The sequence below is a fragment of the Phoenix dactylifera genome, chromosome 14 (assembly GCF_051530095.1).
Source record: "Phoenix dactylifera cultivar Ajwa chromosome 14, Ajwa_hap1_PhDact_Kaust_v1.1, whole genome shotgun sequence".
Classification (NCBI taxonomy): domain Eukaryota; kingdom Viridiplantae; phylum Streptophyta; class Magnoliopsida; order Arecales; family Arecaceae; genus Phoenix; species Phoenix dactylifera.
The window spans coordinates 28271313-28288550 of record NC_143203.1 but is presented as its reverse complement, the minus strand read 5'-3'; the positions used below and the strand labels follow the sequence as shown (position 1 = coordinate 28288550).

The 17238-nt window shown below is 37.2% G+C and overlaps 1 protein-coding gene across 2 annotated transcripts in view; it reads left to right on the top strand.

The window, feature by feature from the left end:
• The window catches only part of LOC103713726 (RNA helicase, ATP-dependent, SK12/DOB1 protein), a 29169-nt gene that overhangs the window by 3896 nt on the left and 8035 nt on the right, over positions 1-17238 (top strand). For both annotated transcript variants that reach the window (XM_008800742.4, XM_088711137.2), the window contains exons 6-17: positions 2433-2674; positions 3079-3186; positions 4204-4305; positions 4606-4806; positions 4953-5063; positions 6086-6153; positions 6364-6736; positions 7474-7629; positions 7715-7825; positions 14681-14734; positions 15665-15922; positions 16695-16804. In XM_008800742.4, the coding sequence (XP_008798964.3) occupies positions 2433-2674; positions 3079-3186; positions 4204-4305; positions 4606-4806; positions 4953-5063; positions 6086-6153; positions 6364-6736; positions 7474-7629; positions 7715-7825; positions 14681-14734; positions 15665-15922; positions 16695-16804 (1894 nt within the window). The remainder of the gene's footprint in view (positions 1-2432; positions 2675-3078; positions 3187-4203; positions 4306-4605; positions 4807-4952; positions 5064-6085; positions 6154-6363; positions 6737-7473; positions 7630-7714; positions 7826-14680; positions 14735-15664; positions 15923-16694; positions 16805-17238) is intronic.

Sequence of the window (17238 nt, the reverse complement as noted above, 5' to 3'; positions counted from 1 at the left end):
GGTACTATTTGTTAACTATTTTATAGAGATGTATTAAAAAAATAATTTGATTATTTAACAAACTAAATATTAAAATCTCCATCACAATTTTTAAATTTCAATTTTGTTATAGACATGCATTATATGTGCCTAGTTGCTAGTATGGGTTATATAATTAATTCTAAAGCTATCTCACTGATTGTACATGGGGGAGATGGGGCTTGGTAGCAGATTACTAGTTTCCGTTATATGGTAATAAAGTAAGTTTGTTGGCATGACTTCTTACTCGAGTTTGACATGCTGCTGGAGCCCACAAGGAGAATTAAGTGACTGATATGCTAGGCCGATAGATGGAATTGGCAAGGGTGTGCCAACCCCAAGTGACCCTTCACGACTGCATCCGAAAAGAGATAGAGGACACTATGGTGCAAGGCTTATTGAAGTTGGCTGCTGAAGGGAAAACGAGAAAGTGTTGGGTCAAGGATGGGATCCTGTACACCAAGGGCAACCAAATGGTAATGCCTAACTTGGGAACCTAAGGAAGGAACTATTGAAGGAGTGCCATGACACCAAATGGGCAGGCCATCCCGGGCAGCGGAGGACAATGGCTTTGTTGGAGGCTACATACTGCTGGCCGAATTTGTGGGTGATGTGGAGAATTCCCTTATTTATAATAAACAACCTTACTTATTTAGAGCATGACTTCATCAAAATTCTTGAGCATGGAGATGAGAAAGCAATGATCTCTTTCAGTTCAAGATCTCCCATGCCATTATTTTTAAAGAAAAAACCTCTTTTGAAGTTGATATGGTACCACACAAGATTCAAACATTTCTTTAAAGTATGAAAAATCTTCTTGTCAAGAATTCTCGTGGGACTAAGATGACCATGCTTCTGACCCTGGTCATTATAGATGTAAAGTCATGACTAATAACTTGATAACATAGCAGTATTGAGGAGGTGAGATAATTGGGCTGTCACATGCTATTGCGTTAGAAAAATAGGAAGGAGAAGTCATAAATGCTTTTCCATATGAATTTGTGGAGACTTCTGCTATCTGGAGGAAAGTTAAAACTAAACTTGTTGGTGGGAAAAGAAGAAGAAGAAGACAAGAAAAAGGGGGAAACTCATATGAAATATAATCTTATCAATTAGTCTTAACAATCCTATCTAGTGACGAGCATGGGCATCTTCAGAACCTTGGAAATCAACAGATTAACTACTGTTGTTTCAGTTGTTCATAATTTGTCTCTTCGAATTTTTTCCAAAGATAATTACTGATACAGTGAAGAATTTTTATATTGTTATGATGTTGAAAAAAGATGCCTCTGGACATTTGGATCTTAAGGTTCAAAAGACCTAGGAAAGAGATTGGACATTTTTTAATTTTAAATAAACATCACCAGTTTTTCTGTTTACTTGCCAAAACCTAAATAGCATTCCATCCTCACTATAGCCGCTAGCTTCTGTATCCATTATACTTTTGAGGTTTGATTTGCATTTGCTATCACTGGCATTTCTTTTTCTTAGAAATGCTCTCACTATATTGACCAATTGCTATTTATCAGTTTTATTTTGTCCATTTCCAATCTACATACATCCACTGTTAAGTTTAGGAGGAGGGGCCACCTGGGTTGTCTTCACTGTTTGCATCAACTTGTAGCTCAAGTGTCCTCCATTTCTTATCCTTGCACCTCTCATCCTAGCTTTAGAAAGCTGTCGTTTTATTCATTTATTTTTGCTGACATTTCTTTCTCAGCACCCTGCATCTGCTAGTGCCATGTCCTCTATACAATGCTATTCTCCTCATCTCTCTCTCTCTCTCCCCTTGATGAGATAGAAGAATGTGAATATAACATGAAATTTTATTTAGGATAGAATAGATTCCTAACAGTTTCTACTGTAACTTTTGATTGTCCTTACAGAAGTTTGAAGTCTAGGATTCTAATTACAGAAGGGAAATAAAAACGAAGTAGAACAGCTAGTCTGAATTATGAATAGTTTATTACGTAACTCTCAATGAACTTGGTGGGGCTTACCAATATTTTGATCAAATCACCCCCTCTAATAGCTGTACCTTAGGTTTTACTCATGCTAAAGGGCGTTCAATTTTCAGATGAGATGGTGACAGACTTTTGGGGCTGCTTAGTTGGCAGGTTTTGTTCAAAGAGATTTATCCAAACTTAGAATGGATGAGCTTTGTGAAAATAGTGTTCGGTTGCTTTGCATGAAACCTGTTCTGCAAAACCAGGCATGTCAAACCTGGCTAAATTATTTTTTTGGGGAACAAATGCCTTTTGGCTTCATATAACTTTTTACTGTTATTATTTGTTCCAGTAAAAGTCACAGACATCCAAACAACACAACCTTTCCATCCACTTCTGGTTGTGGAGCCATTTGCTCAATACAATTTCTTTTTGGCTTTTTTCTAATTGATGCCTCATAAAATCCAGAGTCTCCAGAGGCAAGAGTTGAAACAAAGGAGAGTGATGCCATCGACACTGTTCCTGAAGCTGAAACAAAGGAGAATGATGCCATTGATGCTATTCCTGTAGCTGAAAGAAAGGAGACTGATACTATCAATGCTATTCCCAAAGCCGAAACTTCTTTAGATGAGATATTGTTGACTGAACCAGCAGGGACAGCATCAAAGTTAAGTGGAGCAAGCGATGATAGTGGGCAGAAAGAAGGAGAGGTATGATAATGATATTTTAGTAGTTATTCTGTTTATCACTTCTCTCATCCCATGAACTACTATGATATGCGAGGGCTTTGCATTTATGTTTTCTCCAAATTTGGATGATCATACTTGGTAACCTTGGGATAATAAGAAAAAGAGTCATTGCCAATAATGAACATAAGGTAAATACTTGAACTTTGTGAAGTATCATGATTTTTAGCTTGCTTTGTATTAATTTGTGGTTGATGTTAGCGAACAAAACCCCTTATTTTCTCAAAAGCTTGTATTGTTGCATGTTTAATAGATCTGATTTAGCACCGGCATCTGTTGGAGTTCTGTTTGCACATCTTTTTCATAAATCATTTACCCTCAGCTGCTTTAGGTTATTGTGTTAATGGTGTCCGCTTCCTTGTCTGCAGGTCTGGGCTCTTGTTGGTGGGGGTGAGGAGATTGTAAATCACTTTTATGAACTTGTCCCTGATATGGCGATTAACTTTCCTTTTGAGTTGGATAGATTCCAAAAGGAGGTAGGGGCCTAATTATGCTACACTTTCAACTCCACATAGCCTCATAGCAGTGGAGGATAATTTTGAGTATTGCATGATAACTTCTAACCTAGATGGTTCACCACTTTATCATCTCTGATAGAAAGATAAATGGAATTGCTAAAGATATGTGATTGATAGTGCTAATCTACATTACTGTTGCCTAAAGTTTTAGGAAATGATTGCACTAGAGAAAGTGTTATCTACCACTTTCATTATAAAGTGGTGGAATATCTACTACTTGGTATGGACAGGGCTAATGCCTCATGGAACCAGGAGGAGACTTAAAAAGGAGAGAGGGCTTCTGGTTAATAATTCAAAGAAGCGAAAAAAATTAAGATGAAAGTTGTGATACAAAATTTTAAAAGCACAAATGTGTAATGGAAGTACGACATAATATCAGAGAATCATCTAAAAATTTTGATAAATAAGTGGATAAGGCTTGTTAATTAAGATTGTGGTTATGGTTTATGGTTTACTCATTTTTCTAGGCCTTTTGATAAACCATCTTTCTTCATGATCCCATGCTTTCTCTCTTTTCCCTTCTGTATTAAACATGGGTTTCAACATGTTGCTTGCTGATCTTTCATGTTTTGAAATTTTACTGTTTCCTGCCTAATTAACTGAATTGTCCGACTTCGCATTAATAAATATTTTGTACATATAATATTTGTAATAAGCCAGGTTACACCATATAATTTTTTTCCCTTCTTTTCCTTTTATACAGTCAATTCCTTTTAAATATAATCTCTGTTTGTAGACGAGATAAGATTGACAATTTGGAAACTAGTTGTTAGGATTTATATTTTGGAAGTAGCCATGGTTCTATAAGATACAAGATTACCATAAGGCTTGTAATGAGCATGTAAGGGCCAAAACAATACTGGCTTATCTAATCATAATTATTCGTTTATCTTGAAAGTAGTATTTTTCATTTGCGACTTTGTTAGCACATGTGACATATGTTAAATAACTGTTTTTTTTTTCCATTGAATGCAGGCTATATATTATCTTGAGAAGGGTGACTCTGTTTTTGTAGCAGCACATACTTCAGCTGGAAAGACAGTTGTTGCAGAATATGCATTTGCTTTAGCATCAAAGGTATACCTTTAAATTTCATATTCAATGGCTGATTACTTAGCTATATTTAAGTTGTTCAATCTGGCTTATGGAATTTGCCTTTATGAACATCTGAAGTTATAATCTGACCATTGAATTGAATTATCTTTGAGACTTGAGGTGATGTATATTCACATCAACCCTTACAATTCTATTCTGTATGTTGCCTTTTTCGAATGAAGCATACTTATCTGGCGCTATGTGCTGCTCGATGTTCATGCTGATTTTGTAAATTATATATTTCATATGCCTCTGGTTGTTAAAGATGCTCCTGTCTTGCAGCATTGCACACGGGCTGTCTACACTGCTCCCATTAAAACCGTAAGCAACCAGAAGTACAGGGATCTTTGCGGCAAGTTTGATGTAGGTCTTCTTACCGGAGATGTAAGCTTAAAGCCAGAGGCATCTTGCCTCATCATGACTACTGAGATATTAAGGTCAATGCTTTACAAGGGAGCTGATATTATTCGTGACATTGAATGGGTAATAGTTTGAGTCTGATTTTTCACTCCTTTATGATTTATTATTTTTATGGACAGTAGAGTTTTAATATGTTTCAGTAACTTCTCTGTGTCTAAGAACCATGGAGTTTTTCTATTAAAATTTGGTTTTTATTGTTGAATAAACAGGTTATATTTGATGAAGTGCATTATGTAAATGATGTTGAAAGAGGTGTTGTCTGGGAAGAAGTTATAATCATGCTTCCAAGGCATGTCAACATTGTCCTCCTTTCAGCAACGGTATGTACTAACATTGTGGATTCACAGATTTGTCTACCTAATCAAAATGACCTAAATAAGGACTTCTGGGGACTCCTTGATTCACCAAAAATAGGGACTTCTTGAATGCTTTCCTATCGACTGTTCCAGTTGATTAATGTACTACATGAAAGTGAATAGATGTGACTTCCATTATCTCATGCAAATGATGGAGGATTTGAGACTCAGGTAGTTGGTACTAACTTGTCATAGGGAATGATGGAATAATGAGGCTTCTATTAACTATTTGTTTTGCCGCCTAAGATATTTTTTTCTTTATTATGGATCAATAATAGAAGATGGTACATTGAAGGTAAAATTTTTTTCCACATATTAAGCTGGTTTTGAAGAGAACTTAAACTACACTCCACTATCCAAAGAACAAAAACTTCCACCCACCAATAAAAAAAGAAAAAAAAAGGAATACCTCTTCATTTCATTGTTTCAAATTTTTATTTTATCTGCTATTGCTTGTTACATTCCTGATGAGGAAGGGGAATAAATTTCTTTGTTATGTTGTAATTTTCTTTTTGTACTGTATTTCACCAGAGGAGTACCTTTGGAGTTATACTTATGGATATGATGGCATCACCCCAGAATTGCCAAAAATATTTGCATTGCTACCCTAATGATGGATGTATATGCAAAGGGTAAAGTTAACTGTATTCTATAAGATAAAGCTAACATCCAAGTTGTTCTTATAAAATTATGGACTCTTTGGCACAAGTGGATTCTCTCTTGAGTCCACACTATTCTTGCATGCTTGTAGAAACATATGATTACTTGCTAACTTGAAAAGCCCATGGATCATAACTAAATTGTAAAATCTTGCATTCAACAATTCACAGAATCATAAAATTATTAACAGCTGGTCCTATTGTTCCTAATAAGTAAGATCCTTTGCTTTTTTTGATGGATATATATTTTGCTACTTAGATTTTTATCTGATTATGTGCCTTTTGAGATAATTTCTGCATTAACTAAGATTTGGTAGCATTATTTAGGTCCCAAACACAATGGAATTTGCAGACTGGATTGGTCGGACAAAACAGAAGAAGATCCGTGTTACTGGGCAAGTATCAACTCATGTTTCTTTGCATGCATTGTTTACCCATATCTAAACTTTGCCGTTCTTGTTTTTCTATGACCACTACCTTTTTCTCTACCTGTTTCCTATCCTATATCTCCATGCTTAGAATAACACAAAAAAAAGTTCCTTAAAAAAATTGTCAGCTTGTGTTTTAAGTTATTTCTTTGCCTTATGCTATGTGTTGCCTATCAGGACCACAAAGAGACCAGTTCCTCTTGAGCACTGCTTGTTCTATTCTGGAGAATTTTACAAAATATGTGAGGGAGATTCCTTTTTGCCTCAGGGACTGAGAGCAGCTAAAGATGCCTATAAGAGGAAAAGTTCTAGTACTGTTGGAGGCAAATCTGGAACAAAATCAGGGCCTCCAACATCCCTAGGCGCAACTCAAGTTAGGCAACCTGATAATTCTGGTCGAGGTAAAATTCAAAAACACTCCAAACATCGAGTGGTCGACAATCTTTCGGGGACTAGTGGAGGTCACCAAAACAGTTGGGGATCACGGAGATCAGAGTCATCATTATGGTTGTTGCTAATAAACAAGCTTTCGAAGAAGTCCCTTTTGCCTGTATGTATGGAGTATGCTTTCTCATGTTATATCTAACAGCAAAATTTCCGAATTAATGAAATTTCTTTTCTTAAATATTTTCATCAAATTCTCTTTTAATTTATCCTGATTTCATACCGAGCCATTATTTGTACGAACCTATAATAATTTTTGTGAATTATTCACAATTTTGTTGAATATTCTTTTTTAATCACCAGCAACTGAAAGCTTAGCTGGTTGGCACCTACCTCTCCCAGTGAGAGGTCTCTGGTTCAAACCTGAACGGTGGTGAATAACCACCATATTCTCAAAAAACAAAAAGAGGGAATAATCTTCTCTAATCCCTGACATTCTTCCATGTTTCTCCCAAGGTTTTTTCCCCTCAAAAACTTGAGAACTTTCATCCCTGCTGAAGCTGCGAAGTAATATTGAATTTGTTATCATTAGTAATACCCTAACTATGTCCCATCTATTGCTTTAGCTTGTTTCCAGTTAGGATCATGCGCAAGTTTTACATCTGATGATTTCGAACCTCTTTGACGACTGGATGTTTCTATGCCTTTAGATTGTCAAATTTTTTTTTTATGCATTTCGGATTGTGGATATCTTCCTCTGCTTGTAATTATAATCTGAACTAGCTTAATATGCAAAACTATGGAGTGAAGGTTACCTATATTGTTTATGCTTGCAAGATTTGTACAATCCAATTCTTTTGCAGTTCTGAACATTTATTTGAATGTTTGGCATGGTATTTTTAGGCTGTTATATTCTGCTTCTCGAAGAATCGATGTGATAAATCAGCAGATAACATGACTGGAATGGACCTTACAAGTAATTCTGAGAAAAGTGAAATTCGTGTCTTTTGTGATAAGGCTTTTTCACGCCTAAAGGGATCTGACAGGAACCTACCACAGGTAAACCTTTGCTCCTTATTGTTGTGCTATAATCAATTTTAATTGGATCTTGACATTTAGCAAACCATGTGGATGCCTTTTGCAGGTTGTCGGAGTGCAAAACCTATTACGTCGAGGGATTGGTGTGCACCATGCTGGACTTCTTCCTATTGTAAAGGAAGTTGTTGAAATGCTCTTTTGTCGCGGCGTGATTAAGGTTGATTTTCACCTGGCCCTTTAGTTTCTTTTCATGATCTTAGACCTCCAGTTTACTGTGGCACTGATTTGAAGGGCATTGCATGTATCAGTGCTTTGCATGGTTTCACTGATGATGCTATCAACAAATGAGGGCTGTGCCCTGGACCTTGTTACTTTTATTGCAGTTGTTGTGGATTGTTTAAAAGTCTAAACAGAGAACAAAAAGAAAAAAACATAATTATATATGAAATTACCAATCGATGATAAAATGTATAGAATGAATATTGATTATTTAAATATCAGCAATATAAATATAGTTGGAGGTAAATCGGTATGGTCTGACCTCCCATCTACCTTGAAGCTTGCTTCATCAGCTCCTCTCTTGCCAAAGTTGCCTTGGCCAAGAACTTAGACCAACTTCAGGGGGTGGTTGTGTAGTTGAGAGCCAGTTATGAAATGAACTTTAGTGAATCATGAGTTCATCCACAAAGTGAGGTCCAATTGATATGTCTAAGCTTTGTTAGTTGTCAATGGAGTTATAGTCAAGGTTCGTCGAACCGAACTGGTACCGAACCGGAAGTGTTGGTTCACGGACCGGCACACCCTAATTTATATTTTTTTGTAGTTATCTTTCTTTTTGATTTTTTCTATAAATTTAAGCCTAATTTGATTTTTTTTGTTGTTTGTGATGTCTTTTTGATGTTTTTTGATGTTTCTATGATTCCGGTATAAGCTAGATGATGCATCTTATTGCTTCAAAATGATACAAATCATCAAATGAACAACATAAAATATCCTCAAATCAAGATACGATCAATTCATGGTATGTTGAACCGGCCCGTATTAGCCGGTTCAGCTCGTACCGGACCGGTCCGGTTCAAGCGTGGAAAATGGTTTATGCCCTAAAGAGGCCGAAACCGAGCAATACAAGCTCGGTACCGGTGCGAACCAGACACCGGTCCCCGCCCTCGGGGCAGCATGCTCTCGCAGTGTGAGCTGGGAACCGCGCCTGCGCGCGATTCTTCGGGGCAGTGCGGACACATTTAATGCCACTCTGTGGCATTTAACGCGGCATGCGCACGTTCGCGAGCGTTTTTTCGTGTGCGCTGTGCGTTGGCTGGTTTGGTATTAGTTCAAACCTGTTTGGTAGGTGACCGGTACGCCTACCAGTACTGGTACAGCGTACCTTGAATCAATTACATACTTTTAAAGTCCAACAAATATACATAATGATTTCTAAAATTGGATCGAGTGGCGATGCCTGTCGTAGATATCCGGATCATCACCATAGTCGGGAGGCACATCAACCTATCCTTCTAATCAAGCGGCGTTGTAGTCTTGTATACTCATCTCATAAGGAACGTGTGCCGGATTATAAGCACTCTCGGATCTCTCACTGAAGCTCTGACTATGAGAAGCGTCTTCTGATTGATAATACAGTTGTGGAGCAGCTCATCCGAATATGCCGGCAGCAAAATCCGACCTGTGAGATGCTTCGGACTGCATAGGATAGTAGCCACCGGAAGATGCCTCAGATGTACCATATCTACATCCGTATCCATATGGGTCATAGGCTGTCTGTGGCTGCGGATAATAAAATCCGGTATATGACTTTGAATCTGATACGTTTATGAATTCTACTCCACGTGCGAGGTCATCTGCAGCTGCATCGTGTCCTCCCGAACGACCTCGAGAAGCCCGTCTTCTATATGCAATTGTATCCTTGCGGGCTCTACCAGATCGTGCACCATGGTAGGAGACTGGATCAGCTCAGTTTGGGCTGAACCAAACCGGGCTGAACCGGCCAGTTCGGCTCGGTTCAGCAATTCTTGGTTATAGTTGAAAGACTTCATTGAGATATTAAATTTGTAAATAATGCAACAATAGTTTAATAGAGAATAGTTGCTTGTTCCAAAACTTTTAAGGCATTAGTTAAGGGACTTTTGGATTTTTATATGATTATATAACTACTAGAATATGCTCTTCTCTTTCTATAGATGACCATCCTTTTTTGCCTTCATATGCAATGTTATTGCCTAAGCATTCATATCTCGACTGTACTGGTATTGACTATAGTTCACCATCTCAGTATCAGACTTGGTATCGATATCATCCTATTACTGTGTCATGCCCAGTACGGTGCCTATTCGGCAATACTGATACTCGGCATGCCCTCGGTATCATGTACCAGTTTGGTACCGGTACGGTACGGTCGGTACATACCGCTATTGATCGGCACAACTAAGGTATGGTGTATTGATTTGGCCCCTCGAGTCGGAAATGAAGTAAACTACTCAAAATCGGGCGGTTTGGAGTGGTACTTGTGCGAATCGCACAGTTCGCACTCGTACGACCTTGGTACCAAGCCCGTTCGCCTGCGCTTGCACCCTGCGTGCGTTTGGTACGGCCCTCGCGTGCCCTGCACGTGAGACCCCCTCTCTCAGTGACGCAGTCATATAACCCCTCAATAATCGAGAGGCATTCAGAACCCCCTGCAAGAGGTTTTCAGCACCCCCCAACTTGTCACACCATTTTTTTAAAAAAAGAATGAAATAACCCAAATCTAGCCATTTCAGTGGATTTCAGCCTGAGATCTTGTTGAAATCAGGTAATGCAGCTCCTCACTTCTTTTATATATATTTTTTTAATTTTGAGGCCAAAATTGGCCGTAAATTAAAAAAATAGGAGGCCATGTTAAAATTTTTTTATTTGGTGTCATTTAATGATAAGTTAAATCTAGGGAAGATCGACACGATGACACCAAGATCATAGTTTTTTTACTGAATCTGTAATTTTTAAATAAAAAATATATTTTTTGATTAAAAAAATTTAAAAATAATATAAAATTTAAAAAATTGTTGTAAAATCAGAATCATGTAGGGGTATGAATCTTATTTTGATAAAAATGTCATATCATTTTATTTAAGTTTGGACTCGATCATGTGAATAAAGACAAGCCCAAATTTGAATAAAATTCACAAAAAAGTAGCCTTCCATGCATACCCACGGGCTGTGGCATGTAGGATACTGCATGGATCTAAGCTCAAAATTATTTTATGAATTATTTATATTTAATAATTATTTCTAACTTAAAAAAAATAATATAAGGAATTATGGAAAATCTGTACTATGTATAGGTAATTTAAAAGTATTTTCTGAAGTAGAAAACATATTTTTTTCTCAGCACATTGAAATTTTACTACTTTTCAAAAAAATATTTAAATAATGATATGTTGAAATAATAATAAATGCAGCATTCCTATTATGGTTCTGCATTTTCTGAATTAAAATAAAATATCTAGATAATTTTAGTTAAATATTGGATTACTGTAAAAAATAATTAAAATTATTTAAGTGAAAAAATATAAGAATTAGCATTACATGTAGTTAATAACCTAAATATCAGTTAACATAAAAAAAAAAAATTGACATGTGTTCAATTCACTTGTAGAAATAGATCCATCTAGGAAAGAGTCGAAGCATAACATCCGCTGAGATCATGGTTTCATGCTCTCGGGCCAACACCACTAGAGATGCAATTGGTGTGACATAGAGTTCAAAAGGGATGGGGTAATTATGCTAGAGCAGCATCTTGCTTGTGGTTACATTGATATATCGATTTTCGGAAATGCCTCCAAAAAGTTCGGCAGCTGATGAAGAAGCACTTTATTGTTTCAAAGCAACGAAGGAGAGAGCTGCCCAGAAGAGAATGAAGATGGATTGTCGTGCAACAGAGCTACCTTCCTATCACTCCAAACTGTCAAAGGGCTTCGTTCCATATGACGAGGTGGCATAGATCGAGGCCGCCATCCAAGCGAGCTTGGATGACCAATGGCAGCTAGAGGAGGTGGCCGAGTATAAGGCTCGGTTTGGATCCTTATAATACAAGTCAGGCTTTGATTCTGGGGCATGCAGGTCGGAGTTCTGGAGGATCTCCTTAGTCAGGGAGACCGTCAGTAGAGGTGGGAGGAGCATAGCACCTACATTGGGAGTTTTCGACAGTAGGGACCACAAGAACTCCTATAAAGGGACACTATCTACAATCTTGATCCACATGCCTTCCCTAGCAGGACGTGGAGCAACAGTCGATTGATACCATGCTGGTCAAGGATAAGAGAGGTTTAAGTGCATCGAACAGCAGTGGAGCTGAAGTATAATGATCCGCTCCACAACAATTTTTTCCAAGATGATGAGGATCCAATGATTGGTTGGCTTGAGAGCCAGTAGCGGCAGCTAGAGCTCGACAAGCCAGGATAGCCTCCATGACAAGCTAGCATTGTAGCCAACAAGGCTAGGATGGATGCAGAGCAATGGACATAATATAACATCTTATGCTCACATCTAGTAGATTAGACAGAGAGGTTAGTGGGGAGCCCATTGTTATATGATTCCATATCCGAGACATCCTTCCAGCACTTTAATCAAGAGATGCTCAAACAAGGCCACCATGCTATCCGGTCTAATTAGTCAGGAGGGCAAGGTTGATCCTTGCAGCAGAGCGAGGCAAGGCAGGAAGGAAAGCAGTTGGGAAGAAAAGCAAAGGCAAGGCCCTATTGGGGAGAGAGTGGAGAAGGTAGATTCAAATAACAGGGAGCCCTCACAATCATATAGGAGTAGCAATGATGATGCATCTGATGCCCAAGGAGGATGTTAGACCACCGTGAATAGCTGACAATGCGAGGGTGGTCTTCGATTTACTAGAGAGTTCTAGTTCACTCATGCCCGCAGGATAGGGGCCACGTTGCACGATCGAGAGACCGTAAGGATATGATTGCATACAGAAGATAGGTTCTTCGAGGTCGTGGTGGATACAAGGTTGTTGCAGATGATATATCATGTGAGGTAGGATTCCTCGACTATCAAGTTTAGAATCCTATACTGGATCTTATTACCTACAGGTCAGCTATTTCTCTTATGGATATGGTGTTTCATACATGCCATCCTCTAGAGGCTATTATCCTACAGAGCTTGAAGCACCTTACGGGTCGGAATTGGTTGTCGGCCTATTCGGATGGGTTGCTCCACAACCACAATATCAGGTAGATACTTCTCGCAGAGCGACACTGTCATCCATAGCACATATAGGGACTGTCTAGGCTACGTATTTTATGGCGGCCTGACGAGCTTATAGGACCGGAGGGCCATGTAGATAAAAAAATTGGGCCGAACCTCTTGCATACAAAGATGACCCCGACATCTACGAGAGATATGGCTACTCCACGAGATTTTAGATATCGATATGTACTTAAAGTAACTTTATATTTTGTTTTTAATGATTTTCTTTATGAATATAATGATTTATGTACTTTAATTACATTTATCATTGAAATTGTAGTCATTTGGTAAATAAAAGGCATGAAAAAGAAACAACACATGAAAGAACATCAAAACACCTCAAAAACATCAAATTAATATTTAAATCACTCAAAATCTCTATCAAAATCTTTATAAAGCATCATTAAATATAAAAAAAACTTTGAAAAAAATTGCGTACCTGTTCAGAATCGGCACCCTTAGCTATATCGAGTATCGGTACGATACCAAATTGGTACCATATCGAACTGGTGGCTGACGATACAGGGCTCGGGACCAGTTCAACCTACCTTGGGTATGGTGAACCATGACTATCGACCCTGTATCACACCCTATATTGACCCATAATGGCATGGGGATATCGTTTGGTTTAGCGAACCATGAGTGTTATGGATGGTGTACTGTGTCTTATGCTGTACTGGTACAGGGACATGCCATGAGATTTAAGAGCTTGTGATGGCCCCATTATAGTGGTTGCTACATGCTAATGATTAGTAGTCCTTGTAATTTAGAGTTTTATATATTTGTGTATTTAAATAGTATTAATAAGTAAATTATTATGCATTTGATGTTGCCTTATGTTGAATTTATTTCTTGGTCAAGTTCTTCCATGCATCTATTGTCAAAATGGTGTAAGAACCATAATTTAAGAGTATACCCACCCACAGACGGGTTTCATCTCTGTCAGATTTGTCTGGTCTTTGTTGCACATGACTACATCTGTTTGTTTCATTTTTTTTCAGATAGCTCTTTTATTCATGCTATCTGACATTCTCATATCGGACCTGCTTATATGACATTTACATACTGATTCTCATCTTTGTTTAACTGGGGACATGTACATGTACGGGAAGCCCTTTTGACGTCAATGTTTTGCTCACTGCAAGTAACTCTGCTGGTATTCAAGCATTATCTCATGATTGCTGTAAACAATGGATTTAATTGTAATCACTTGGTCGAGTCTCTTTGTTTTTGATTTTAATCGAGCCTTATTTTGTTTTCTCCCTCCAAAAATTGCAATTATCTATTTTGTTTTGCTTCAGTTTATTGATAAGCCTTTTTAGGCCAAGTTTAGCCCTTGTATGCTTGGTCTTCCTTAAACAAATTATCAAGCATTTATTTATTATATTACTATTGTCATTGTTGTCGTCATCGTTGTTGTCATCATAGAGATTTTGCATTTTAATATTCTTCACAAAGGGACAGATTCTCCACAAGTTCTCGTGGTTGAATCCTTTCTAGTAATTGATGTATGTTAAGCTGCTTCTCTGAAAAGTATCAACCTTCTATTCTCATTCAATACTACATCATTTACAAACACAAGTAGCATGGAATATGAGACTTGCTAACGGAAGAATTAAGCAAAGAAATTAGTTTACTGCTGCATCACTTTTTTGGTCTCTTCTGTATGAAATTTTCTCGAATTATGTATTTACGGATACAGTATAATTTCTTATTTTGCTTTATTTAGTTTGTTATATCTTGTTGCTAAGAGTTAATTTGTTTGTGTGACTACTGGTTGGCCATCAATAATCTTTCTGTTTATTTGACATTTATACAGGTGTTATTCTCCACTGAAACATTTGCAATGGGAGTTAATGCCCCAGCAAGAACGGTAAGTTTTCCTGTTAAATATTTATTGGTTTTGATAGGGGTTAGTTCTTCATTCTTTCTGTCATCTTTTGTGGCATTACTAGATTAAGTAGGTATCCATTTATTATCAGCTGGGCAATTATTTGAGATTGAAAGAAAAAAATTAATGGAGTTCTCTCAAAGAAAAAGAAACAAAACTATAAATTGGAAGGTACTAGCGTAATGCTCATCTTGTCATCTTGCTAGTGGTACCTATGGAGCATTTGTTATGATTATTTGGAAAAGGTGTCATTTCACGAAACAATGTTTCTCTTCCATTGAATTATCTGATCTCCCTGTTTTTTTTTTTTTTGTACTTCGTATGTTGGGAAAACTAGTTTAATGCTTAATCAGTGGTTTAACTGAACACCTCTACTAGATTTAAACTTCATGTACTTGTCCATCTTGTAGTTTCCATTGCAAATTTGGTGGTAAATGATCATGTTAGTTATCTGCAGTATGGTATTAAAAGAACATAAGAAATATCTAGGTAGAGCATGGCTAACTCTTTCCTGAGGTAGTAGTCATTAACTTTTGGCTGTTTTAGATTAACATACTTTCATTAAAAAGCAACAGGGCAAACAACAGTGAATTATTGTTTCTGTTTGCCTTTGCATCTGCTTAATGCTTCTTATGTTTTGCTTCACAATGCAATAACTGGAAGAATCCAAATTAATTTGTTTATATTAAGGCTTATTTTAATAAAGATACTCTCACTACTCCTTTATGATGCCATTCATGAATGGAGATGTCCACATTGTTTCACTCTTATGGACAGACTGTTCTGAAATGCAAGTGTGTTGTTTTATAGTTTTCATGTCAATAGATTTGTCTTTGTTTGTCTTCGTAAACATAATATTGTGAGAAATGGTAATGCAGCTGTAACCTAATTGTTGTTCTCAAAATTTAATAGGTTGTCTTTGATGCATTGAGAAAGTTTGATGGCAAGGAATTCAGAAAGTTGCTTCCTGGGGAATATATTCAAATGGCTGGACGTGCTGGCAGGAGAGGACTGGATAAGATTGGTACAGTTATTGTTATGTGTCGTGATGAAATTCCAGAGGAGAGTGATTTGAAGCATGTGATGGTTGGAAAACCAACTAGACTTGAATCTCAGTTTAGATTGACTTATACCATGATTATGCATCTCCTTCGTGTTGAAGAATTAAAGGTACTATAAAACTTAGAATGATGTTGTTGAACTTTCTGTGCATTTTTTTATCCAAATAAAACATCAAGCCAAGACATGATTTCTTACCATTATTAATGACTAGATGGTAAGTCAAGCTATGAGAATGTTGTCTAGGCACTCAGGCATAAGTCAATATGTAGTCGTGGACACTTGTATTTCCTAATTTTTGGGTTGAAGTTGAAAATCCTACTGTTTGGTTACTTAAGCAATTATGCTTGTTTTGCTTGGTACTAGAGGGGACATGTTGGGGTGTATTGCCTCATTGATTGGGTGAATAACTAGTCTTAATGCCCATAGGGCAGTTTGCACAGAAGGTTAAATTGTTAAGTAATTTGTTGCTGCCAATCATGTGCCATGAGGATTGCCTCTCTAGTATCCTGTCCTATTAATCTTTGTTAATTCTGTCCAGTTTGCATGAAATTCTAATTAAGCAAGAGCTATAGAAATAAAACAAGTCTGTCAGAGAAGAGTGGCTAAAGATATTCCATTAGAGAGAATTATTTTCTCCCAGTTAAGATTTCTCAATGCTTGAGCAGCGTCCCAGTAAGAGAAGGATGGCTTGCTGTATGTTGGATTGAGATGACCTTTGTCCATTACCTTCTTTGCTGTTCCTTTATTCATATTTTACCTAATTTACTATGATATGAAGAAAATTTTACACCAATAAAAATCAGCTATCAAAACAACATGCTATCATAGATAGAGCAATCAAACGTGGTGTAAAATGCAATTGTCATGATGGTTGGTGCAGGTAGAAGACATGCTGAAGAGAAGTTTTGCTGAGTTTCATGCTCAGAAGAACTTGCCGGAAAAAGAAAGGCTTCTTTTGCAAAAGCTACGTCAAACTACTAAAAGTATTGAGTAAGTTAAGATTCTGTGATGTACTTTTGATTAGGATGTCAATCATTTCTGTTTGGGAGTTAAACTTAGACTTGGCAGAACCAAATATGCTATTTGACCAAATGCACCAAATTGTTAGTGGAAGAGAAGTTTTTAAACTAGGATTTAAAATTCTGAAAAGTACAGCATGCTTTATATCTGTTATGCTTAACGACGGATCACTGTTGAACTTGTTCTGTTTGTACTTATTTCAACATCTCATCTCGGATTCTTTTAGCTGTTCTCTTATTTTATTTGTTATACATAACTGAATGTCTTTTCATCTTTTATGTAAGACCCTTTTTTCATATGGATAACTGTATGCTTTAACCATGCATCCTTTCAGTCACCATGGTATAGATTTGTTTGTCTCTAATGCATTTGGTCTATAGAGAATGTGAGTTAAGAAGCACCGA